This window comes from Tachypleus tridentatus, chromosome 6 (assembly GCF_004210375.1).
Source record: "Tachypleus tridentatus isolate NWPU-2018 chromosome 6, ASM421037v1, whole genome shotgun sequence".
In the NCBI taxonomy this organism is placed as follows: domain Eukaryota; kingdom Metazoa; phylum Arthropoda; class Merostomata; order Xiphosura; family Limulidae; genus Tachypleus; species Tachypleus tridentatus.
The window spans coordinates 75,156,773-75,183,251 of NC_134830.1; the positions used below are offsets into that span (position 1 = coordinate 75,156,773).

The 26,479-nt window shown below is 31.8% G+C and overlaps 1 protein-coding gene across 2 annotated transcripts in view; it reads left to right on the forward strand.

Moving 5' to 3' along the window:
- LOC143252821 (MFS-type transporter SLC18B1-like) overlaps positions 1 to 24,963 on the forward strand; it is a 35,731-nt gene extending 10,768 nt beyond the window's left edge. The window contains exons 3-14 of one of the 2 annotated variants that reach the window (XM_076505564.1): positions 1,713 to 1,808; positions 4,182 to 4,255; positions 10,096 to 10,243; positions 10,601 to 10,669; positions 11,612 to 11,699; positions 12,614 to 12,756; positions 14,108 to 14,206; positions 16,519 to 16,610; positions 16,949 to 17,044; positions 18,834 to 18,908; positions 23,127 to 23,220; positions 24,505 to 24,963. In XM_076505564.1, coding sequence (XP_076361679.1) covers positions 1,713 to 1,808; positions 4,182 to 4,255; positions 10,096 to 10,243; positions 10,601 to 10,669; positions 11,612 to 11,699; positions 12,614 to 12,756; positions 14,108 to 14,206; positions 16,519 to 16,610; positions 16,949 to 17,044; positions 18,834 to 18,908; positions 23,127 to 23,220; positions 24,505 to 24,639 — 1,209 coding nt within the window. In that variant the 3' untranslated portion in view covers positions 24,640 to 24,963. Of the gene's footprint in view, positions 1 to 1,712; positions 1,809 to 4,181; positions 4,256 to 10,095; positions 10,244 to 10,600; positions 10,670 to 11,611; positions 11,700 to 12,613; positions 12,757 to 14,107; positions 14,207 to 16,518; positions 16,611 to 16,948; positions 17,045 to 18,833; positions 18,942 to 23,126; positions 23,221 to 24,504 lie in introns of those variants that run through there. The other variant, XM_076505565.1, reaches the window with a different exon arrangement.
- Positions 24,964 to 26,479: the final 1,516 nt, after the last annotated feature.

Sequence of the window (26,479 nt, forward strand, 5' to 3'; positions counted from 1 at the left end):
TCCTAACCAACAAATAGTAAATTTTACTGACACATTATAACGCTCCAGAATTGGAAGAGTGAGCATGCTATAGGAAATGGTTTGAACTTGTGACATGACTACCTGGCCATGCTAAGTCAATAGTGGTAGACTTCTGGATTTTAGGGCTGGCAAACCAGATTTTAAATCCGAGCAAATGAACATGACATCACCTGAGCTTTAAAATGTGGTAATGTTACACGGATGGTTAGTGGTGAAGTGCTGCTGACTAACCTCCCACTGTACCGAAATGATCTGATGGTTAGGGCGCTCGACTCGAAAAATGGTGGTCGCGGATTCGAATCCCCATCACACCAAGCATGCTTGCCCTTACAGCAGTGAGAACATTATAATATGACAGTCAATTCCACTAGCTGTTAGTAAATGAGCAGCCAAAGCGTTGGCGGTGGGTGATGATGACTAGCTGCTTTCCCTCTTGTACTACTCTGCTAAATTAGGGATAGCTAGCGCAGATAGCCCTTGTGTAGCTTTGTGCGAAATTCTAAAAACAAATAGAAACAAACAAGCTCAAAATTAGGAAATTAGGTACAGGAGCAAACAGTTTTAATATTGTCGCTAAAAGTAAAAAAAAAAATGTATACATACAAATTTAAATACACGAAACAATTATGTTTGATATATTATTCAAGTTAAATTTACTCAATCACATCGCTCTCGCTGATGATAATTAGAAGTTACAGAAATTGTAAAAGACAAGTATTTCAATTAGTAATTTATGCTAAATTAATATTAATGCTTCATATTCAAGTGGCTCAGTGACAAGTCTTAGGGCTTATGATATTAAAATTCGGTTTTAATACTCATGATGAAAACAGCACAGATAGCTCATTGTGTAACGTTGAGCTTAACAACAAATTAGCATTCGTTAAAGAGAAGATAGTAAAACAATAATTTTATCCCCAGTGATTTTCTTTCAATGAAAAGAATATTGAAATTTGAATTACGTTTCTAGAAAAAAAAGTCTTAGATGCGGTTAATGTGGAGATGTATTAAAAGTTTTATTATCTGAACCAGTTGTCCCTAATTTAGTAGTGTAAGATAACAGGGAAAGTATATAATCATCACTACCTACGCCAACTCCTGGACTAGTCTGTTACCAACAAATAATGGAAGTGACCGTCACTTTTTAACGTCCCCACGGCTGAAAGGGTAAGTATAGATTAGTGTGACGGGGATTCGAATGCGGAACCCTCAAATTACGAATTGAGCGCCTTAACAACCTGGCTGTGCCGAACCTACTATTAAAGGTAATAACGTCTGATTCTGCATATCCTGATGACTCAGCTTATAACACTAAAGGTCCCCAGTGGCACAGCAGTATGTCTGCAAAGTTACAAAACTAGAAACAGAGTTTCGAAACCGGTGGTTGACAAAGCAAAGATAGTCCATTATGCAGCTTTGCGATTATTTACAAACAAACATGTATAATGCGAAAACATCGGTCAAATAAATCTATTATTGTACATTTTAAACTTTGTTTAATTTTAATTTTTAAGAATGTGATTCTATTTGTAAAAGTAAAATTGAGTCTTGGTTTCAAACTTTTAGCTCTTTGTGCTTTTAAAACAGACTGTAATTAACAAACATGAAATGCGTCGTACGTAATTATAAAAATTAGCGAAATTCTTCTGTACTTACCTCATTTCAGTAACTTTGTCTTTAATCTAAAATAGGCTGAAAAGAAAGGAGCGACTGCAACTGAATATGGCTTGGTGTTCGGAATTTATCAACTCACGATGTTTCTAACTGCGCCATTTTGCGGGAAAATGGTGGGTTTATTTCACTTTACTGGAAAATTCTGTTTTCATATATACTCTTCAAAACAAGAAACGCAAAAGGGATATTTTTGTTATTTTAAAGAGAAATATGTGTAATAACGTTACAAGCTCAGAGTATGTGATGTTACACGTGTTAAGGCACTGATTGTCAGACCAAAATAAAAATAAAAGTTGTGCACTTTGAAAACGGAAGAAAACATCGGATTTTTCGCCAAAACGCATGCGTGTCCAATAAATTTGTTTGAGAGATCTGCATGTTCTGCAAGTGCAACATGTGCAAAATTCCTATAAAAGTGACGGGTTCTCGGTTTCCATAGCTCAGTGTTAAGCTACCGACACGCAATACAGTTACGCCAAGAGTGACTGAAACACAACGCAACAACGCCATTGGTCGCTTGGAAGCAAGCGAATCTCGATCAGGTGTTGCCAGAGCTGTGAATGTCCACCCAAGCACCATCACAAGGCTATCGACTCGTCACCAACAACATGGATCAACTCGTGACCGTCCACGATCTGGCAGACCTCGTGTGGCCACGCCCGCACAAGATCGAAACATCCGGTTACGTCACCTTCGGGATAGGACAACCATTGCGACGTCTATTGCCTCAACCTTACCAGGGCTGCGTAGGATTTCAGATCAAACCGTACGCAACCATCTACGAGATGCAGGAATCCGACCTCGACGTCCAGTCAGAGACGTCATCCTCACCCAGCAACATCGTCAAGCACAGCTGCAGTGGACTCGAGCACATCGACTATGGCCTCATCGACGATGGAGGCATGTTTGGTTCAGCGGTGAATCACGTTTTATACTTCGTATGCAGGATGGAAGGACCCGTGTTTACCGTCGCCAAGGTGAACGTTTTGCAGCAAACTGTGTGCAGGATGTTGACAGATTTGGTGGTGGCAGCGTCATGATGTGAGCTGCCATCGCCTACAATACCAGAACAGACCTTTTGCACATTCGAGGGAATCTTACGGCTCAACGATACGTCGACGAGATTCTTAGGCCCCATGTGCAACCCATTATGGTGAACGTCAACGACGTTTTTCAACATGACAACGCCCGTCCTCACACAGCCCGACTCACCACTGTCTTCTTGAGACACCTCAACATCAACATTCTTTCCTGGCCCTCCAAATCACCAGATTTAAATCCCATCGAACATCTTTGGGACGAGTTGGGCCGACGTCTGCGACGGCGACAACCTCAGCTTGCAGCAGCTTTGCAGGCTGAGTGGACAGCCATTCCACAGAATGTGATTCGTCATCTCATCGCTTCCATGGCCAGGAGATGCCAAGCAGTTATTGATACTCACGGGGGGCATACTCGTTATTGACGTTGAGTGACGTTAAACTTCACCTAGTGAGCGTGGACGTCGCCTTTGCAGACTTTGGATGTTCAGCAGTGAATGTGCAAAGTTTCACACAGAAGTCATACAGAACTACCCGGAATAAACTTGTTAACAATTCGTCTCATATTTTGCCTTTTGCGTTTTTTTTTTTGAAGAGTATATATTCAAAATAATCGAAATCAAACTAAATATTTACTTGCTGAAATATTTTAAGTGTAATATTTAATCATTTATTAAAATTCGATAAAATATATTTTTAACAACAGTTTAACAGTTATTGTTGAAAAAGTTATTTCAATATTTAGCTATATCACGGTTAAAGTTCAACATAATATAAACCCTTGATAACTGCTTAATACTAATCATGACTCACTTTACCAAAGTAGAGAAGAAACTTTTGTGAGTCAATAGGCGAAATATTTCCACCAACTAAACAGCTAGTTCAGTATCTGTCGATTTAAGTTATTTTATTTCATAATTTCAAATATTGTAAAGCAAAAGACGAAATTCTTGTTTCATATATTAATGAGCTGTATATAAATAATGAGCACCTGGTATAATTACGTGTCTGGTAAAAAGTATGTATGTCCATTATCCTTGAATAAATTATGTTTATTAGAATTGTAAGTGATTTTTTGAGAAGTCCAGCACCCTCCATGACGAATTAATTTATAGTACATTTAAATGGAGTTATTTTCCCATTTTGGCTTAATATGCTAATTTATTCTGAACTGGCAAGCTAGCTATTTATAGCAATTCCTTTATCCGGATTATAAATACGAATATTATGCAGCATTATAATTATTGTTCATCTTAGTTACAACTTGATTATTAGTTTGTTTGTTTTTTCAGTTATTCTTCCGCTGATGTTATTTTTACGTACAATGTTAAAATAATTATGTTTAGAAGTTTTTTAACAGTTTATGTGTAGAGAAAAAAAGTTTGAAAGTGTACAAAACATTTGATCCTTTATATAAGTGTAAGAAGATAAATTTGTAAATGTTTTTAGATTGCTCTAGTAACACCATCATTCATGCTTAATGCTGGAATATTCGTCATTGGCGTGGCTTCAATACTATTTGGGTACGTTTTTGATATTCATTTGTGATATTCTTATTTAAAAGTCCTCATAAAACATATGTCATATATTAAGGCAAAATCTTCCTAAGTTTATTGCTCAATATGCAACATGTATTAAAATAAGCATAAGCCTCGTTTCAGATTAAAATAACACAATGTGTGTAAAAAATGAGTGTAAAGAACATTTTAGATACTGATCTTGTATTCTTTTTATATTTCTTGTTTGTTGTTTTTTTAGCACTATCCGTTCTACGAACACAAACATCTATACGAGAGTATGTTAAAAAAGTAGATTGATTATATTAAATAGCCCCGATGGTTCGAAAATAATCCTGAGGTCTTATAAAACTAAAAATACGGTTTCGATATCCATAGTAGCAGATTACAGATAGTTCATTGTGGACCTTTGCGCTTAACAATGAAGTAAACAAGCAATCTTTTAAACGTGAAAACACAAACATTACGAATTATATTTATGATGACTGTCAAGCCTAGCTCTAAGATGAGTGCAAAAATATTAAAGGGTCTAGTGTGTTACCTTTTGATTTTTGTTTTTACAGTTTGCAAGGACATGTATTCTAACATGTGGTATTAAAAGTTTCTTAACGCTATCAACAAAATGCATGGACGAACGAGAAAGTATAAGTCAAGACTATTGTGTTTTAAGTGTGTTGTGAATATTATTATGATTTAACCAGGAGAACCTTGGGGTATTTCATTTCTGCAAAGAGAAACCAATCAAAAGCAGGAGTTTTGTAGAAAACTCGAAATGAAATGCCATCAAGTCCAAACAAAAAACAAATGGAAAGAGAGACGTTCTTGATTCTTGGATGGCTCATAATTACAAAATGAATTGTAGTGGGTAGAATAGTGACTATCAAGAAACTTGTTTCCCACAATCCAAAAGACTGTAATTATGATCACTTAACACTAACCTAACGAAGACACAACGTTTTTACAATATTGCCGACTAGTTGTGCATTGGTAAAATTCTAGCGCTTTCTGATATCGTAAGTCAATAAATATACCGCTGTGCCACTGGAGGCATGACTAGACGTAGCAATATGAGCTCTGATGATGTGTTAAGGAGCTAAGTAGGTTTTAATGTAATATTATCTGCTCATAAAGCCCAAAAAATTATTTTATGATGTTTGCTATAATTATGAGTATTATTAAACATAATTAGATTACCAAATTTACGAACATTGTAATATAGTTTATTTTTCTTAAAATATAAACTTTTGACTGTTAGTCAAAACCTTTTGCAACAAAACATTTAAATTGCTATTATAGATAAACATTGCAAAAGTAAGGACGATCTCTATGAAAACAACAACAAATTGTATAATTATATTTAAAAATATGCTACACATTTTAATAATATATTGAACTTTAAAGTAATTTTACTAACGCAAAAAAAACATTTCTTAAAATTGATAAATCAATTATGTATATATATATAATAACTGATTTAATTAATATTTTAATTAGTTGTTTACGTTTTTTAATGTAACAGGAGAAAACCTTAAGTTACTTAATATAATACAATACGAATGGTACAAAAAATCCTTTTCCAGTCTTTAGTAAATAACAATGGATTTATTTCCTTCATTTGGCCGTACTTGTTTGTTGTCAGTTGATAGTGGTGGTTTAAGATTGAATTTTAGTTACTATAGACGAAGAATTGTCTCCAATGAAACAGTTCTCAAAGTATTATAAATTCAATTTAATATAATCAAGTAAACATATCATTCATACTCAAAGATTCTACATTAAGCCAACCGCAGTGTTTTGCCTGCTCAACTTCGGTTGAGATTTTCTTTTATTCACAGTTACTATTAAATTTTAACAAATTTTACATTATTCTCTGCTCATAGGTTTATTGCTCTGATTCTTAACATTTGAAAACGACTCGAATCTTAAATTAAGATATTCTTGTATACTAATGGTGAAACCAATATAATCTAAAAATATTTAGAACATTTATACTAATATACTACCTTGGAAGTTTGAAAGATCCTTATACCTGAAGAAAATACTTTAATCTGATAAAAACTAAAAACATGACTCATTTTCATTTGAGGGTAAGTTATGTCATTACATAACTGAATTATTTATAATCAGTGTAACTTGTCGCTCTGTAAAAGACAAGACAAAAGAAATTTTATGTTTAGCTACATTACACTTAAGTAGTGAGGATAAACTCTTATCTTATTTTTGAATTATCTTATTTATAATATCTATTGAAAAGACATATTTCAGTAAAAATTCTTAATCTTCTCTATCTCTTATTGAACCAAATCGTATTTACTGGTTAATTTAAGGGTTGATAAACCATTGTTTGAACAAGACTTTTTAAAAAGACTTTGGTATATAACTATTAAATGTAAAGTACAATTTAGTTAAAACCTTTTTACAGAAAATGTTATATTAAATTTAATCATCTTTATTATAAATAAAGAAGACTAAGAATGTAACTTGTTTTCTTCTTGTTGTTATTGGTGGTTTACAGTGAATTTAATATTAGCATATCTACTGTTAAGTTAGTTTCAAAAACTCTCAACATGCTCAGGTTGTCTTAAAAATAATAAAATGTCATCTACATACCTCCTTAGTTTAACATGAAAAAAAATTCTTCAAGCAATCATTTTCCATTGTGACGCAGAAACAAATTAACTAATAATAGGGTTGACCTAGATCCTATAATAATATCATCAATCTAGTCATAAATATCAGTGTCAAAAAGAAAATAAAATTATTTGGTGGCAAAACTAACGAATTTCTATAACATGCTTAGGAATCTTTGTAATCTTGCTATTACGGAACACTGTATTAAAATTAGTACAATACACTCCATTATTAACATTGAATTTTGTTATTTATTAATAAACTTACAACTGCCCTCAGTAGCATATTTTTTTTTAATTAATGGTTCTAATAAACAGAAATCCTGCTCGCTCATTAATGTATGTGTCTATACCACAAACCATGAGTCTAATCAGTCATATTTCTTTTTAGGAAATCAATACATAATACCAGTATGACAAATAAATTACGTTATTAAATAGCATATTTTCTAAGTCAATACATTAAACTTTCTCACTTTTAATAAATATCTTTGTAATTTACCTTCTCTAGTTTTAGAATGATTTTTAGGCACTCTACAAATATATTACTGTCTTTTAAGTAATCCATAAATTTATTAACTTTGTCTTCTTTATTTAAAATAATCACGCAATTTCTTTTATCATGTTTTATGATTGATATATTTTCATTATCACTTAACATTTTTAATAGCCTGAAATTCCTACGTACTTTAGGCCCGGCATGATCAGGTGGGTTAAGAGGTGCGACTCGTAAGCTGCGGGGCGCGCGTTCGCATCCTCTTCACACCAAACATGCTCGCCTTTTCAGCCGTGGGGGGGGGGGTTATAATGTTACGATCGATCCCATTATTCGTTAGTAAAAGAGTAGCCCAAGAGTTGGCGGTGAGTAGTCTTACACTGCTAAGATTAGGGACGGCTAGCGCAGATAGCCCTCGAGTAACTTTGCGCGAAATTTTAAAAAAACAAAACAAACCTACATACTTTATATGAGATTAATAAAACATACTTGATTGAGCCTTTTTGGTGGAGTGGAAAACGTTAAACCTATATTCGTCTTTTTTTAATTTACAATGACAGGAAAAACAAAAAATATTCTATCAAATTATCTATCAAAATGTCAAAATCTCAATGTTCTTCTCTCTTAACACACTTATATTTTTCTAAACGATTATTACTAAAGTTTACCTGAATTTTATTATTTTCCGTATTTACATAATTAATGAGAGAGTTGTAATGTAGATTACTAAATTGCTTTCCAAACTGTGAAAAAAAATTTAATTGTCATTTGATGGTTTCGTCTCTTTTCAGTTTTTGTTTTAGTTTAAAGTTTAACAATTAATTTTTAACTTGTAAATACTGAGTAGAAAACAAGAACTTAAGATAGACACTTTCAATTTACAAATTTTGGTGTTATATTATATTTTTACATTGTAAAGAAAAACTCTTTAAATCGAACTTATTTTCATAATAATTAAAATCTAAATTTCCTGTTTTTCTAGACAAAAAAAGTTAAATTGAAACAAATATATCTATAAATAATCACAGTAGCATTAAATTTATGTTTCAAAAATATAAAATTTATTATCGGTATTAATACCATTAAAAATACGTATATGTCAAATTAATAACCCAAAACTTTATCAATGACTTGTATATATTATCTCTTGTTATAAATACAAATAATCTTTAAGTGAGGAACTCCAAAACTATTATACAATAACAATATTGTATAATAGTCATTATTTCAATCTTTTAATGTTTTGTGCTTTTAGAATAGAATGTAATTAGCAAACGTTCTAATTATGTAACAGTTAAAAAGCCTGTGATGAGTCAAAATTATAGTATGATATACTTTAGATGCTAATACCAAATTACTTTCCACATTTGACACTTCATGAATCTAAATAAATTTAGAAACTTAAACATCAGTTTTAAATACTTCAATTACAAATTAACATAATCATTGCTGCAGACAACTTGTGTTCTGTATAAAAAAATGTATTCGCTATACTATTCTTATTAAAGTTATCAAATGGTTATCTTGCAGTTACAAATTTCAATATTACAACATTATCATTTTATCTAATACAAATTTTGAGAAGGAAAGAAGGGAGGAAAGATAAAGTCTGAGAACCTATATTTACTAAAGTTAATAACGTTGCAAAAAAAACAACAATAGTATTTATTCACACTAAACAAGCTTATAATTTTATCAAACTTTTGTCCAAATAGAAATTCAAAATATTTAAATAATCTGAACCTATTATCCATAAATATCAAAATTAATTATCTTTTCTTCGTTTATAATTTTTTCCCAGTTTTATCATAAGTCTAAAACACAACAAAACTTTCTTTCTAACTTTCTGAATCAATCAAATTAAGGCAGACAGATACCGAAATTACCGGGTCAGGCATGACCAGGTGGTTAGGGTGGTCGACTGGTAATGTGAGTGTCACGAACTCGAATCACTGTCACACCAAAACATGCTTGCCTTTTCAGCTTTAAGGATGTTATAGTATTACAATCAATCACTCTATTCGTTGGTAAAAGACTAGCCCAAGAATTAACAGTGGGCGGTGATGACTTGTTAAATTAGTATCGGCTAGCGCAAATAGCCTTCGTGTAGCTTTGGGCAAAATTCAAAAACAAACAAAGACTGAAACTCCTATAATAAAAACATGGGTTTCTAAAATAGAAAAAAAAAGTATCTACCAAAATCTGCGTTTTTGCCATGTGCCTCTTTAGGTGTTATATTTTCAGAATACAAGCTCTACTTATTCCACCAGTTACATTTACATTATATAATGTAGCATACAGTGATCGTATGTTTATACATGAATAAAAGATGAATGTAAGAAATATCTGAAATGTATACCTATTTGAAGTATTTTAAAATAAATATAATTTTATTTTCTATTAAATCAAACCGCAGAGAAATTGAACTGAGTTTGTTGTGGCCAAAATGATAACCAGAGTAACCTACCGTTTAAGCTAGTTAGCTAATACAGTGTAGCAAAATGTTCTTTTTGCTGTTTTGTGTTTCTAATTATGCGCACAACATGGCTTGATTCGAATAAAGCTGTTGACACTTTTATCTATACAAGAGATATTAAAACAGATACCGTTTAACTGTTCTGCATTATTACTAATAAATCATGTAAAGAATATCATATGTACATATACATTTCATCATTAAAAGGTTTACGTCTAAAAATGTTATAACATGCTTCCTTTAGTTTTCTGGATCGAGCTCCAAACGGAAACCCATTTGTTTATCTTGCCTTAGCAGTAAGAGTAGCAGAAGGATTCGGATCAGCAGCAGCCAAAACATCCAGCTACGCAATAATAGCCCTGGAATTTCCCAACAGTGTAGCTAAGACATTCGTAAGGACATTCTTCTAACTTATGTCTAAAATGTAGCATTTCTAACCATAGTAAACATTAGGATTTGTTGAAAATAATAAAAAATATAAGATGTATTATTTATTCATGTAAGGCATTGCAAAATGGAGCTGTTGAATCTTTGAACTTTCAGACCGATAATCTTTTGTAATTTATAACGTAAAAGAGCCAGTGAATGATACTAAAGATTCATAATAAAATTATTTTTCAGCGTTTCTTACTATATTATATAGAAACGCATAGTAATTAAGCAGTTTTCTAGAAACAATATTCATGAGTCTATATAACTTTACCAATTGTATAAGATATGGTTTTATACATATTTTTATTGCATTACAGTCTTTATTAGAGACGTGTATAGGAATTGGTCTTATTGCAGGACCAACGATTGGAGGTGCCCTATACGAGGTTGGTGAAATTTAATTATTCTCTATTAAAGTTGTATTCACGTATGATTTTTTTTCATTGGACGTGCTATATGTACAATAATGTGTACATCATATATCACGCTTGCTTTAAATATTTTTAAACGATTAATTAGCTGCAGTTTGAATTGAACAAACATTATTACTGTGACACGAACACTTCTCGTATCTCGTAATAAATTTGCTGTTTATTAGCTAGTACTTGCTTTGTACGTATATTACCGCATGCTAATATATTGGCCTCCAAATTGTTTAACGTAGCAAGTAATAATACTAATGAGTGATTTGTTAACTAGTCATATTTTCGGATAATAAACTCCTTTACTTTTTACATTGAGCCTAACCAAGTCAAAGTTGTGAGACTTCTAATTAGAAGCTAATTCTATCGTGAGTAAAAGGAGATGATAGATGATTTAAGCCACTGTTTACTATTAGGGAGTTACATTTTATAATTAAATAAGTGATTTTGGTAACGTCGTGAGAAGAACTCAACGTAGGCATTTTGTGCTATTTAATTCAATGCAATAATTTCCGGTTTTACCTCTCCTCAATATTGTGATTTTCCTCTAAGTTTTACGTCTCGTTCTCATGTCTATATATTGTGATATTTATATTTGTTAGCAACATACAATTTCGTGATGATGAGAACCCACTTGAAGTAAAAATGCCTTATCAAGCCGGCTGGTATGGGTATTAAAACTTTAACGCTAACCTGAATATGACTTAAGAAGATCGAAACGTTGTTCGGTACTTTATTTTAATAAAAGTTTTAATACCCATACCAGCCGTCTTGAGAATACAGCATGCACGTTGCATTTCTTGCTGTAAAATGTTGTCGTATAAGTTAGAATATTTGTAGGATGTTTTTCAAAGATCTCTTAAAATTTCATATTTGTACCGAATCCAGATTGGTATGATTTTTTAGGTAGGTGGTTATGAAATTCCATTCATTACAGCAGGAGTTCTCCTTCTTATAGACGGTATCCTTGTGTATTTTATACTTCCAGACTTAGGTAAGCAAACCTTTTGCATAAGCTACATGAAAAACTTCAAGCACAATGACAAAAGAGAATATAAATCAGGTTTATGCATTACCTTATTCCAATTACAGGCTACAAACAATTAATTTTATATTTGTAAATTACTTCGCCTTAACACTATATGTAAATCTTAAACATATTGAAACTTGCTTAAATATGTTCGAATGTACTGATATTAAAATCATCGTAATGCAGAAGGTTGGTATGTTAAATGCATTCGTAATTGCCTAGACACAACTTACTAGTAAATTCCACTAGTTACGTGTAGTTCTTAAAATCTAATGAACACATTTTACGAAAAACATTAATGGTTAACAAGTCAGGTATTGAATGACTGGTTCAATGTATGCCTATGATGCTCTGCAAATTAGACTTAATAGAGTTAGAAGCTAAATTATCAGGCTATTATTCTATATCCCTGTCACAAAATCTTACAAACATAATTGGTATGTTGTTAAAATCAAGACGTGGGTCAACCAACGAATAAGTTAATAGTTCTTGGTCAAATCCACGTGACACATAACATCTTCAAAGCGAAAGCCACAATTTTGAAAACCCTTTGTAGTAGTTTCATAGACATTATAATTCCTGCATTAAGAGAAGCTGCATCCTTTTTATTTCGTATTTTAGAAAATATCACTTTTTCCGCATGTTGTTATAAGTAAGTACAATTATGAATAATAATAAGATTCCATTTCTACCGTATAAAAGAAGAAAAGAGGCATGTTATAGCATGTTAGCTATAATAATAGTTATAGTTTTGAAATATTCTTTATTAACTATCTAGAAATTAATATATTTCTGCCAGTCTCTTAGTTTCCATTATAATTTTGCGTATGACCAGAAGTACTGATTATGTCATGTGTTTGTTTTACTTAATATTTTAGATAACTCCAAAATACCCAAGAAATCAGGAAATCTTTTTAAATTCTACAAAAATGTAGGAATTGGGTTGGATTTTCTTGTTGTGTTCACAACATTTAATTGTGTTGGGTTTAATCAGGCAACGTTAGAACCTCACCTTCGTCAGGTAGGAAATTAATAGGTATATTTCACCTTTTATATCAGTCATATTCCTTAAGTAAGAAACAAATATTTTATATGTAATTTTCACATGTGTCCTGTAAGTAGAAATTGTTATTGCGTATATTATCCTTTGAATATTTATTATTCGAAATAATAGGTGTTTGAAACGCACATATCATCTGATTTCTTTGAAGTGAAAAATATATGCTTTAAACCTAAGCACCAACCAGTTGCATTCATTTGAAGCAAGTGTAAATGTTTACACAGTAAATATTATCAATAGGTTTATGGTTGGAAGCGAGCCCATACATTGAAGCTATTAGCCACGACTTTTATGCAGAAAGAGGAATATTTATCAGACAAGTACTATATATGTTCTAATTAAGAAAATAAACATTACTTTGTTCTTTGCTATAAATTTTAACAAGACAATAAGTATACCCCTTTTTTTCCCCTTTTAATTAATACAAATGCATTGGTTAGTCAGTAAATGCCCTCTTTTTATTTAGATAAATAGACAGTTTGATATATAAATACCATATTATTTTTATGTAAGTATGCTGGTTTGTCTGCAAACATTGTCTTATTTTCTTATATATAAATATTGTTTAAACGTACATCATTTTATTATTTTTTTGTACAAGCGAAACTTTAAAAACACTTTGTAAAATCAAACCATTTATTCAAAAGTATAAATTGTATCATTTTAAAATAGAAATATCTGCGGTTATAACACCCGGATGCATTGTGTTTATTCCGTCTATCAGACATGAATAATGTTCAGCTTTTTATTAGTATTATATTTGACATTCTTGATAATATTGTTTTTGAATTTCACGCAAAGCTACTCGAGGGCTACCTGCGCTCTTTATAAAATCAAAATGTATTTTGTAAGACAAATACGTAAAAGGTTATTATTTAAGGATAACTTCTATAGTTATCTACGTCGTTTTTTTTAAATAAACTCATCTCTGTTATATAAAATACGTGTATTATATTTAGCTTTCATTTACATTTCTATATTTATTTCTTGATAAACTGATTATACAAAAAGGCTGTTTGTTTGGTACAAATATTTGAAACTTCTACAAACTGACTGATATTTAAGTCCAACATTTTTCATGAAAGCCGGTCATTACGTTAAGATTTGAATTTTAACTTAATTAACATAAAACGTGTTTAGATCTCTATTAACCATTTGAGTTTTTCTTTTAATTTTGCTTTTATTTCATTTTCGTTTGGCTTTTTTTATAGTTTTGTAGTTGGTTATTCGTTTATATTAAGTAAATCTACACTGCTCTGGATTATTAAAATATCTAATTCTAATATCTAATTACGTTTTGATTAAATTTCAGTTCAATTTAACTCCATTTCTTTTGGGGTCAACTTTTGTCATCAGTGGCGCCATCTACTCAATAACAGCACCTATCTGGGGTTGGGTTTGTGATCATCTGGTAAGTTATACCATTTAAATTTACATTTTTTTCTTATTTTATCAGAAATTAAAAACCACTATTACGAACGTGAAACTCCTAAAAATTATGGAAAGAGATAAAATATTAAGTATAAATAACGGAAAATCTCGCATGCATGAAGTGGTTCTGTGTTACGGTTAGCGTGCCACACTGTGAATTTCACGATTCTTGACTCGCGTCCCTTTGCCACAAACAATACGCTTCACAGTTTGTTGAGATAGATGCACTATGAGAACTACGGTGAAATTCCACTGTATGGCCAGACAAAAGTATCCCAAGAGCTGGCGGTGTGTGCCTATAACTAGATTTTTTTCTGCTTAGTCTATCAGTTCAAAATTGTGAGCAGTTTTACGCGAATAGTTCATATGAGTAAATCCTAAAAAATATAGAAAAGTTAATGACAGTGGTCTCAACACTGTCTTGCTTATTGCTCCGTTAATTTTGGACTGTGGTACTGTTACTCTTGTAAACCGTTGAAACCTATAACTATTCTACGTATGATACATTATTGTTATGAAAATGAATAAAAGTTGATAAAAGATTATATAAACTGTGTGTTTTACCACGTTACAACAGATTTACAGAAACTACACAAATTAATTTGGATGTAAACGTTTACGTAATGGGAAACTGTAAAATCTACAGCTTTATTATCAGTTAGTAACATACATAAATACACATTTGAAAACATTCATGAAAAACTACTAAAGGAGTACTAAAAGGTTATCTTGAAACAAATTTGTTAGTTTGGTTTTAATCAAATAACTACATAATGGTAATCTGTGTTGTGTCCATTACGAAATCCTACTTTTAGCGTTATAACCACGAAGACTTACCGGTTAGTCACCAAGGGCTGATCTTAAATCGTAATAAATTTTATTTAATCTTAACATACATTAATGTCAATGTAAAAATCCATGTCCAATATGCAACCCATCCACTTCAATACTCATGATAGGCACGGCGAAATAGCCTTGTGTTTGACAACAAAACAAACAAATATCCACTCTAACCAATCACCAAATGAGGTACAACATGACAGATAACAATACAAAGAACTTGTGACGTTGAATTCATTTTTTCGTAAAATATAAACATTAAAAAGTTGTAATAATACTGGTAATTGATGAAAGAATTAATAAACTCTGGTATAAAATTCAGATCTTAAACTAAAGTTCCTGATAAGACAAGGTAATAAAAAATATGGTTTGAATACCAGTTTGCAGATATAGTATTTATTTGGTTAATTCTTCGCCAAAGAGCCATTATAATTTTGTAAAGATAGTACCACAAAATCCAATATTGGTGGAGCATAAATTATTAAGCAAAAATCGTGAAGGAAACTTGTAGGTCAAACTATGCAGCAGTTCGATCACATCAAAAGAAACATAACATGCCATTAGCAGCAGGACGATGACCTAAAATATAAGACTGTATCCTGGATAAGTTTTAATGCTTAAGTCAACGTTAAAGGATAAGTCTTACATATACTACACCGGCCAAAAGTCTAAATACAACATATCAAGGCTCATCTTGCGACTTAAAGTTGCATTAGAAAGGTCTCTTTTTCGCATTTGTGACGTGCTCGTATACAATATTACAATATTGAGCCAAGTTGGTTTCGAAACGAAAGTAGATCGATAAGGTGTCTGTGATATCTAATTTTATAAGCTATCAACAAGTACTTCGTTTTCATTTTTCTAGACATCTTCTCAGATTTGACATAAAATGAATTATTTCTAGTTTTACGCTTAAATTTTCGACTGTTATCATAAATTTTAAAACTTTTATATCATCGGCTCTAAGATAAAGTCTCAGAGGGTCGCGGCTTCGAATCGTCATTCCACCAAAACATGCTTGCCCTTTCAGCCTTAAGGGTGTTGGAAAGTGAATGTCAATCCCACTATTCGTTGTTAAAAGACTAGCTCAAGAGATGGCGGTGGGTGGTGATGACTAGCTAAATTACGGACGGATAGCCCTAATAGTAGCTTTGCGCAAAATCCAAAACAATCAAACGAATATTATAAGTAAATCGAGCGATAGATTAAAAGTAATTAGTCTGTTCGAAGGAAGTTTTGCAAATAAAATAGTAAAATTCAAAGTGTATTTTTTATCCTCCTTTCATTTGTCTGTATATATTAAAGTGTATGTATATACAGGCAGTTTAGTTTTAAAACCTATGTTTAACCAATAACACTTCTATTATTCACAGTATGTTTCAGTCGTGTATTTCTCAGCGATGACAAAAATGTACAATAATGTAAAGTTTACCTAATTTTTATGTTTTGTAGCCATCAACCAAACCCATAACATTATTGGGATGTACATTTATGATCATTTGTGAACTCCTTCTTGGTCCAACTACTTTCTTGCCGATAGACACGTGAGTAAGAAATAAGTATTACACTCAATCTAAGAATTTTTTCCTTTGACTTTCATTCATTTCTCTTATATTTTTAACACGTGCATTGACCCAAAAGTTCGAATGTTTAAAAATTTCAAGAATTGTGCATTAGTGTTTTAGTATGATATTTCGGTTCAGATAAATCATTGGTTTGAATAGTTAATTTTTTTTTATAGAAGCTCAACTCAGACAGAAGATTGAATTTTAATTTCTACTAAGAATAGTGTAATATTTATAGTGTAACACTATAAGTAAATAAATTTAGTTACATTATATATTCTCATTTGTTTTGTTGTTGTTGTTATACTTTCTTATAGACAACTGTGGCTAGTGTTTGTCTCTCTCAGTGTATTTGGGCTGGCAATCGGTTGTAAACTAGTTCCAACGTTCATTGGTGCTTTACGAAATACAATGTACGTAGACTTTCAAATGAATAGATATATGTGTGTGTATGTACATGTATCTTTGTTCGTTTGTTTCAAAAACAGCTTCACTATAATATTAGATTCTGTTGAAAATAACGTTTGTTACCACAAAACTTTTTTTATTTTTACCAAAGCCATTTTAGTAACAAATTTGAAGAAACTGTTACTTTAACAAACGTAAAGTCAAATATCGTTAATTGTATCTTGTTTTAATTCATTAGTATACATTGATTTCGTTGTTGTTGTTGTTTTCCTTAACTGAGTTGCATTTCCTAAGTATAGCTCATAATAATTTTCAAGTGTATATAGGTAACATATTTACCACTTTAGGTAATATTGTATTCGGTCATTTTTCTATATTAGATTTTAAAATATGCATTTGTTTCAATTTTTCCTGCCCGCCTTCTACACAGTGAAACATTGGTATATCTGCTAACTTGCAACCCTAAAAACCGATTTTCGGTTCCCATGAAGGGAAGAGCACAGATAGCCCATTGTGTAGTTTTGCGCCTAAACACAAATAAAACGATTTTTCGTTATTAAAAAAATAAGACTTTTTTTTTCATAAAGTATTTATTTCTTACATTCGAAGATTTTATTTCTTCAAAGTATACTCATTTTCCATGATAATTTCGGTTGCTTTCATTAAAATTATTTTTATTCGCTTTCTCCAACCATGTCACTATTTTTATTAAATATTTTTTGCACAGTTCAATTAATTTTAGATATCTACTATTATTTAAATCACGTTTATTACATCAATTCTTTCTATATATCTTTAATCATATTGTAGTAATTAAATGCAAAATTCGTTATCACTTCAGTTTGATCACAGGAATATGAGCTTACCCCAAGTGTTCTTTCAATCAATGTAATGCGAAATAAACACAGATTGTATGTTTTATTCTGTAATATATCATTCACAAAAAATGTTTTTCATATTAACGAAAGGTTTAACTTTTACAAATGATGTTTCTTTTTAAGCATGTGCCTGTTTCTTGACCGAGTTATCAATTTCGATAAGATAAACCATCCAACAACTTTCAAATAAAATCCATAGATCCCAGGCTCTTATGAGGCTTAATATAAATTTCATTTGAGTTTCCCATCCATATATTCTTACTCGAGCAAGAAAAATTTGTCTGTCAGCCGAGTTTAGCTATTATCGTCGTATGGTTTTACTTACTTAAAAACGCATTACGAGAAAGTTAGACATATATGTCCAACTTCTAAAGTCAACTGATAATTTTAATATTTTGATACGGTTTTCAACATTATTGATCTTGCCTGGTACGTTTGCATAATTCTTGATACGTTTTTATGACATCTTACGTGCGTTTTATATCATTACTGAAATGTGTTAAAAGCAATAGTAAGATATGAACACTCAAATTACACGGTAAAATATTAAAAATTTAGTCTTGGTTGTCTTCATACACATTTTATGTCAAATTTATAAACCGAAAATATGTAACACTATTCCTTGACATTTTGTTACTCTTTATGCTCAAATGGCTTATAAGATTAAGAACAATTTTTAAGTATTTCGATGTTCATTTAGTTCATTTACGAAGTTCTCGTTTTAGATTTTACATCCTTATATATTAGCAGTTATAAATGAACGCACTATTGTAAAAAGTTTCGAAAACAGTTGCTACTTTATATATTGATATAAAGATGTGGTATGTCGTGTCTTTTGAATACATTGTCAAGAAGAACTTAAACCCACAGTTTTCTGTCTCGTAATACTGGTAATATATGTTTTGTTTATTATTAGAGAACGTGGCTTCCCCAACGATCTGACGTCTTACGGACTGGTGTCATCAATGTTCACTTCTGCTATGGCTCTTGGGTACGTGGTTGTAGCATAGAAAGCAGTAATCAAGTAAAGTGTCTTTTTTCTCTTTCTTTTTTTGCTAATAGATTATTTTTATGTTATAAAAAATTTCTTGAGATATCTATAATCGTTAAATTTAGCGACATATAATTTATTAGTCATTTTTAGCAGAAATGGCTGAGTAGAGCCCTAGCAGTTAGCCTATCGGATTGACAATCAGGTTCAAAGAATCATTTTCAGCTGTGGATACGTTATGAAATTAGCACTTTATCATAATTTTCAGTTTTAAGAGTAAAGTATCAAGAGAATGACACTACCAACGGGTTGTCTGTCCTCTCGTCCACAGTTAAAGATTTGTGACGGTCATGCTTGGAACTAAAGAGTTCCAGACCTAGCTGCTTAGCCTATTTCATACATTAATGTGGCATTCAGACACACAAACATTCTTTAATACAGGCCTAAAAAAGATTAATCTAGTTCATCGTGTAAGGTTAGTTATTTTGAATTATATCTTACACTACATTTTGCTTTGCATAATGTTCCTTTGGCCCGGCATGGCCAAGAGTGTTGAGGCGTGCGACTCGTAATCTGAGAGTCGCAGGTTCGCATCCCCATCGCACCAAACATGCTAGCCCTTTTAACCGTTGGGGCGTTAAAAAGTGAAAGCCCTCGAGTAGCTTTGTGCGAAATTCAAACCAAACAAACAAAAGCATAGTGTGCCTAACTTAAACGTTAACCACGCTTTCTTTCTTCACATTTTAACAGTGTAGGACAACCTTTGTTTGTTTTGAATTTCGCGCAAAGCTACAAAAGAGCTATCTGCTATATCTATCTCTAATTTAGCAGGGTAAGGCAAGAGGGAAGGCAACTCGTCATCACCGCCCGCCGCCAACTCTTGGACTACTCTCTTACAAACAAATAGTGGTATTGACCGTCATATTATAACGCCCTCATGGCTGAAATGGCGAGCATGTTTAGTGTGACGGGGGAACCCGCGACTCTCAGATTACGACTCGAGTGCCTCAACTACCTGGCCATTACAGGCCAGTCCTTTGTTTTCATCCCACAGAACTTAAATATTTCTACTAAACTTTTCTAGGAATCACTAATATGCTTTGTCGTTAAATTAATCTATTTGTTTTAGAAAAACGTCTTACATTTGAACAAAAATTTCTGTTTTATAATTTTATGAAGAATACATTTAACTGGAAGTATATTAGCATAACTTAAAAAACAAAACAGATACCATATACAACTAAGAATTGCAGTTATGATTAAAATCACTTCTTACAATTTCTGTATTTTAATCATAGTAATGTCATATTTTGAAGTTTGGTATTATTTAAATATAAAGTTTGCTTGTTTTAGATATTTTGACTCTTGTGTAATGGATCGAGCCTACCGATAGCAATGATTAGATACTGATGAATATCTCCTGCTTTAAATATACCTAACTCACATAATGTTACTGATGCTGTGACATGACAGATACGCGCAGTTTAAAATTATTGCCATAATAGATATATTTTCCAAACAACTGTAGCGTACAGAAATATCTATTCTTCTGAATTACTTTTGGTATACATTTTCCTAGCATAATCTATTTTTCGTGGTAATTTGACAAATCAAATGCAGTTAATTTGTATATTACGCTTTTTTTTTCTGTAAGTCCTTATTGAATCTGTTAAAATTGTTAAAGTATTTCAAGTCTTATTTATATCTGATTCGTTCCATTTGATATCTTATTTTTAGACATATGAAATTCCTTTAAATCTAAAGGTGTACCTGTTTTTGTTAATACATGTAAAAGACCCATCACACGTGTTTTGGGACGCGAGGCATTTTGTATTTTCAACCTGGTAACCAAGAGTTACGCTTGGTGGTGTTAACTAATTATCTTCACTTTCATCTATCGTGTTTATTAGTTTGTTCGTAAAATAATGGCGGATTTTAAACTTTAACTTCAATAAGAAATAAAAAATTCAAAAGCAACTTTATTAATCAAAATAGGAAAATAGTGAATCAACACATTTTTGCCAATGGGAAACAAGATTATTTCTTTCATGATGATATAGCTCCGAAGTCCTACAACTAAAAAAAATCTTTAAAGCCATTTTCTGCTGCCGTTTTGTTGTTGAATCTTTTGTTCTGTAAAACGTTGTTCAAATGATTGAAAATGTCTAGAGAGTAAGAAGGATGAAGCATTGTTTCATAGCCCAATTCGTTGAGCTTCTGGAGTGTTATTTGACCAAAGTGTGGCTGAGAATTATCATGAAGCAAGATTGAAGCATTGTAGCCCAACGTTGAGCTTCGATTGACTAGATTGGTACTCTTCGATTGACTAGTGCGGATTGTTTTTACGCCATTTTCAGTGGGTCTCTTTTCACTAACGTTGTCAGTTGGTCAATTCCAACTGCAAAAGGACGTTCTCTGCCTTCCTTATCTTCAGGACTCGTATCTTCATTACGAAACTTTTGGAACCATCGCTGTACTGTTCATTCGGAGATGGTTCTTTTACCCTATGCTTGGTTGATATTATGAACTGTTTACGATGCATTATGACTAAGTCTGAATTCATGCAAAAAAATGATGTGCAATCATCATTTATTGTAAGGGTCTGAAATACTAGAAATAAAGTTTTAGAAAAGACTTAAAGCACTAATGAATAGAAGAAATCTTTAGTTTTTTAGTGATATATACTAAGTCGTAAAAAAGATAGATTTCTTATCCCTATAAATGACTAAAAGTTTGATATAAAAATCCGCCATTATTTTTCAAACAACCTAATACTTCAGGAACAATTAGCTCAAGTAGCTTTCAAGTAACTTTGCAGAAAATTCAACAACTAAATTTCAAACCTAGTGTGACTCATTGATTAAACGGACTTATCAAAAATCTCAGGCATAAAAAAGTTCAAACATAGCGTTCCATAACTTTGGACTGAAGAAACAGTTGACAAGAGCAAAGGCATTTGCCCGCAGCGTCTACCACTTGTGTATCGTTTCTTGATTAAGTAGCGAATTGTTGTTTCTTTTATAACACACCAATAGCTAAAAGTTTAGAGTTATTTCAGAAGAACATCGGGAAACTGAGCCTTGGACCTTCCGATTAAAAGCCATGGGACGGTAATCACTAACCATGCTGTATTCAATAATACGAAGGATCTAATGATAGAAAAATACAGTTAAGCCGTGAGTTAAAGAGAGAAATAAAAAGTAACATACAAGACAATGCACATACGTTAATATAAACACTTAAGCACTTAACTAAAACCCTAAGATGACGCGCGCAAAAATCGATGTGTTCAATTAGATGGTGCTTTACTCAACACTGATTTGAAACCATAAAACAATACTGATATATTGAAATAACAGAAAAACTAATTCTTTTGTTTATAAGAAATGAAGATATGGGAATCCCAAAATTGTGATACATAGCACTATTGTAAGGCAAACAATTCGGAAAGGCCAACGCTTTATTGAAAGTAAACTGCACCTGATTACAGCAAGTCACACACTGATCTGTTTACTCTGTGAAATTCCAGTCACGTTTCCTAGAACTAAGTGGACCATGTGACGAGCGTATTGCTGATCAATGATATCCCATGCGAACATTTCAGCGGCAGCACTTCATGTTTTTTGTGGGATCAAAACTATGAAGGGGATACTTGAAACTAGCAAAACTAGTGAAAGAGCTCCAACCTACATAAGTAAAGATGAAAATGCCATAGCTGTTTCTTTCAATAAAAACATGCATTTATGCTATGTTATTACACTGTTTACTACGGATTATTCTGTCTATAGGAAACAGTAAATATCTTTGAATATAAACAACTTGAAAAGATCAACATGTGCAATGGTAGGCTTAGTATATTTTAAGAGTTAACTGTAATATATTGTGATATACACCACGCGCTAACAAAATCGATTTTATACAATGAATCAAAAAATTGAAACTTCAACAGAATTTTATTGTGATAATGATAATTCAAATACCAAACAATCAGAACAAGATGTAAAGTAGCATGAATGCATTAATTTATCATTAGGGTATCTTCATTACAAATATTTTTAGGTCATAATAAAATTCACTTACAAACATTCAATAGCTGAAAAACGTGAAATTATTGGAATTATCATTCAAATATACTTATACTTGTGCATTTTTCTATTGTAAGAATTGTCAATGATATTCGTATTATTTGATTAATTATTCTGAATCATTCCTTAATAGAGCTTTTATAGGACCCACTGTTGGTGGCTATCTTCTCGACATCATCGGTTTTCGAAAAGGAACAGAAATACTGTTTGGAATTGAGATGGCATTGGTAAAATACCTTCATTGTACTAATTTATTATTATTATTATCAATGTTGGTTTAAAGTTTTTATTTGTGACTTAATATAAGCTAGCGAGAACAAATTCATCTCATAAAGCTATGTGTGTATTAGTCCATTTGTTTCATAATAATGCAGAGTAGGGTATATTTTGTAGTCAATATTAAGCTAATATTTCTACCATATTACTTTGTAAACTTTTCTTGCGTTAACGGTTTTGTGTTAAGTAATTTATAACTATTAGTAAGTATTATATAATTATAGTTCAGTGGCTTTGCGATTTGGACTCATTGCAAATTATAGACTCACCAGGGTTATTCTGTTGCTTTCTTGAGTTAGTTGCTTTATTAGAACTGTTCTGGTATATAAGCTTTATGATGGGTACCAGTCGTAAACTGTTGGTTAATGATCAACTGCTATCCCATATAGGATAAATGGATCACTATTCTCTTCTAAAGCGCCTTTCAGTGGCACAGCGGTATATCTGCGCTCTTACACCGCTAGAAACCGGATTTCGATACCTGTGGTGGGCAGAGAATTGATAGTCTATTGTGTAGCTTGTGCTTAACTCTAAACAAACAAACTCTTCCAAATTACCTGCCTTATGTGACTTGCATAGACACGGCAAAAAGTTAACATGAAATGAGTGAATACCTGTAAAAAATTTTTCAATTTGTTCTTGACTTTTACAGCAAATATTTCAAGTTATAAAAGCTCAGTCTGAATTACCTGGTCAAACGCTTTGGTAGTTTCAACACAATACTCTAGAAGGTCGGGCATGACAAGGTGGTTAAGGTGCTCGACTCGAAATCTGAGGGCCGCGGGTTCGATTCCTCTCTAACCAAACATGTTCAATCTCTCAACCGTGCGGGTGTTGTTATGTCAAGATCAATCACTCTGTTCGTTCGTAAGATAGTAGCCAAAGAGTTGGCGGTGGGTAGTGATAAATAGCTGCCTGCTTTATAGTCTCTCATTGCTAAATGAAGAACAGGTAACGCCAATATACCTCGTATAGCCTTGCGCGAACTTCTAAACAAACCAAAACTGTACAAGTATTTCTTATTAAATTACAACAGCACGACCTAACGATATCCGGTTAGTTATTATGAATTATGTTTCTTCTTTCATAAAATCGCAGTTAAATTGTAATTATTTTCACTTCTTGTTTGACCATCATATGGAATGGGGTAAATGGATGGCTTATTACAATAAAAGTCAGAACAACTTCTGCAATTAGTTTATATTGATTCAACTGTATTTTCTATTTTTCATTAGTTTGTCCTTGTTGCCGTATACTTTGTTTCATTTCGACTTAAACTTGGTAAAATTCGACCAAGGGAACCACTGATGGATTCACTGACCACTGCAATTATTGCTGAAGGAGTGAGAACAAAATCTATCTCAGTATAAAATGAACGTATTTTATGCGATAATTAACTTCGTTATTAACTGTATATCTCGAGAGTTTTTCACAAACAGAAATATGTTCGACAATTTTTTTTTGTAAGTGGGAATGTAAATACAATTTTAATTTAAAGCAAACAATTTTGTGCTAGTGAAGAATGATCTTTACTCTTTTAATGTAAAAGCACAGTTAATATGTATTTAAAATGAGATTAATAATTTGAATTACACTGATACATCATATACATTGTAAACAAGTTTTATATATTAGTCAAAGATAACACTGAAACACGTTACGTGATTTTATAGAATAATAAAATTTTATTTTTATAACAGGTTTATGTATTTTTGTTCATAACTTTTAAATAAAATTATATTTAGAAAATACAGAGATTAATAAATATTTCTCACATTTAAAATTATTTATTTTTGTACAGTCCTCTAAACAAATATCATACATTATTAATTAATTTCGCCTATTAAAATCAAAACCACACGTTTTACTCTTTCACTACAATCTAGTGACAAAATATTAACAATTTAATTGACTATCCACTTATGAATTTAGAAAACTGTTATGGTTCTAGCTATGAACACAAACATATAACGTATAACACAAGCACTTTCGAAAACTACTTCACATCAAACGACGTACTTAGAATATTTAAACATTTATTAATTTAAATAAATATTAATAAACATACTTATTGAATTAAAAGAACATTTATTTCACGCTTCTAAAATTAGTGTAGTTGTTTCTATAAGTTCGTTGTGTATTTATTACGCTTTTGTCTCAATTTGAAACATTTTTCATTAACGTTTACTTAGAAACATCGTCTGTCACAGCTACTTATCTTATTATATATATATATATAATATATATATATATATATACACCTTCATCCTAAAAGTATATGGTTAACTGTTAACTGTTACACCAACAGTTGTTAAGACATTGAATTGAAATTTTGATATTTTGTTTTGTGAATGTCACAACGATTTCATCAAGTAAATATTATATTTTAAATTTATAATCACTTGCTATCCTACAATGTGGTAAGAAAATAAAAAAGTAAGTGAAATTTGTGTCAATCTTGTATTTTAAAATTAAAGTCTATTTTCAAAATATTAGCGTAAACCATTTTCTTACTCACTTTTACAATACTCAGTGAAACATTCACGCCGTAAGCACAATCACAGTGGAATTGAGATCCCAATCTGTATTTCTGAAATGGTGAGTACCAAGATAATGGTGACAGCCAGGTATGGCCAGGTGGCTATGGCGCTCGACTCGTAATCTGAGGGTCGTGGGTTCGAATCCCCTTCACACAAAGCATGATCGCCCTTTCGGCCGTGGGCACATTATAAACTGACGGGTCAGTCCCACCATTCTTTAATAAATGAGTAGCCCAAAACGTGAAGGTGGGTGGTGATGACTACCTACCTTCCCTCTAGTCTTAGACTGCTAAATTAGGGACGGCCAGTACATATTGCCCTTGTGTAGCTTTGCACGAGATTTATAACATTATCATTGACTGTCTCTTTAATAAAAGCCCAGAGTTGAATGTTAGGCATAGCTGTGTGACAGTTTTGGAGCTGTAGATCCTCAAGATGGGTCACGAACCTAAGGTTACGCCCATAATCAAAAGAAAGTAAAGAAATACTATTTTAATTGGATGTATAAACAGATAAGATAACATTTAATGTTTATAATACATACTCGTTCTTGGGATGAATTCACCGTTTGATTTATTTGTAATATCAATAGTAATACTGACATAAAAGTCTTAGTGTATTATTTAGTTTTTTGCATATTATTACGTAAACAGTTTCTGTGGTCGGAGGT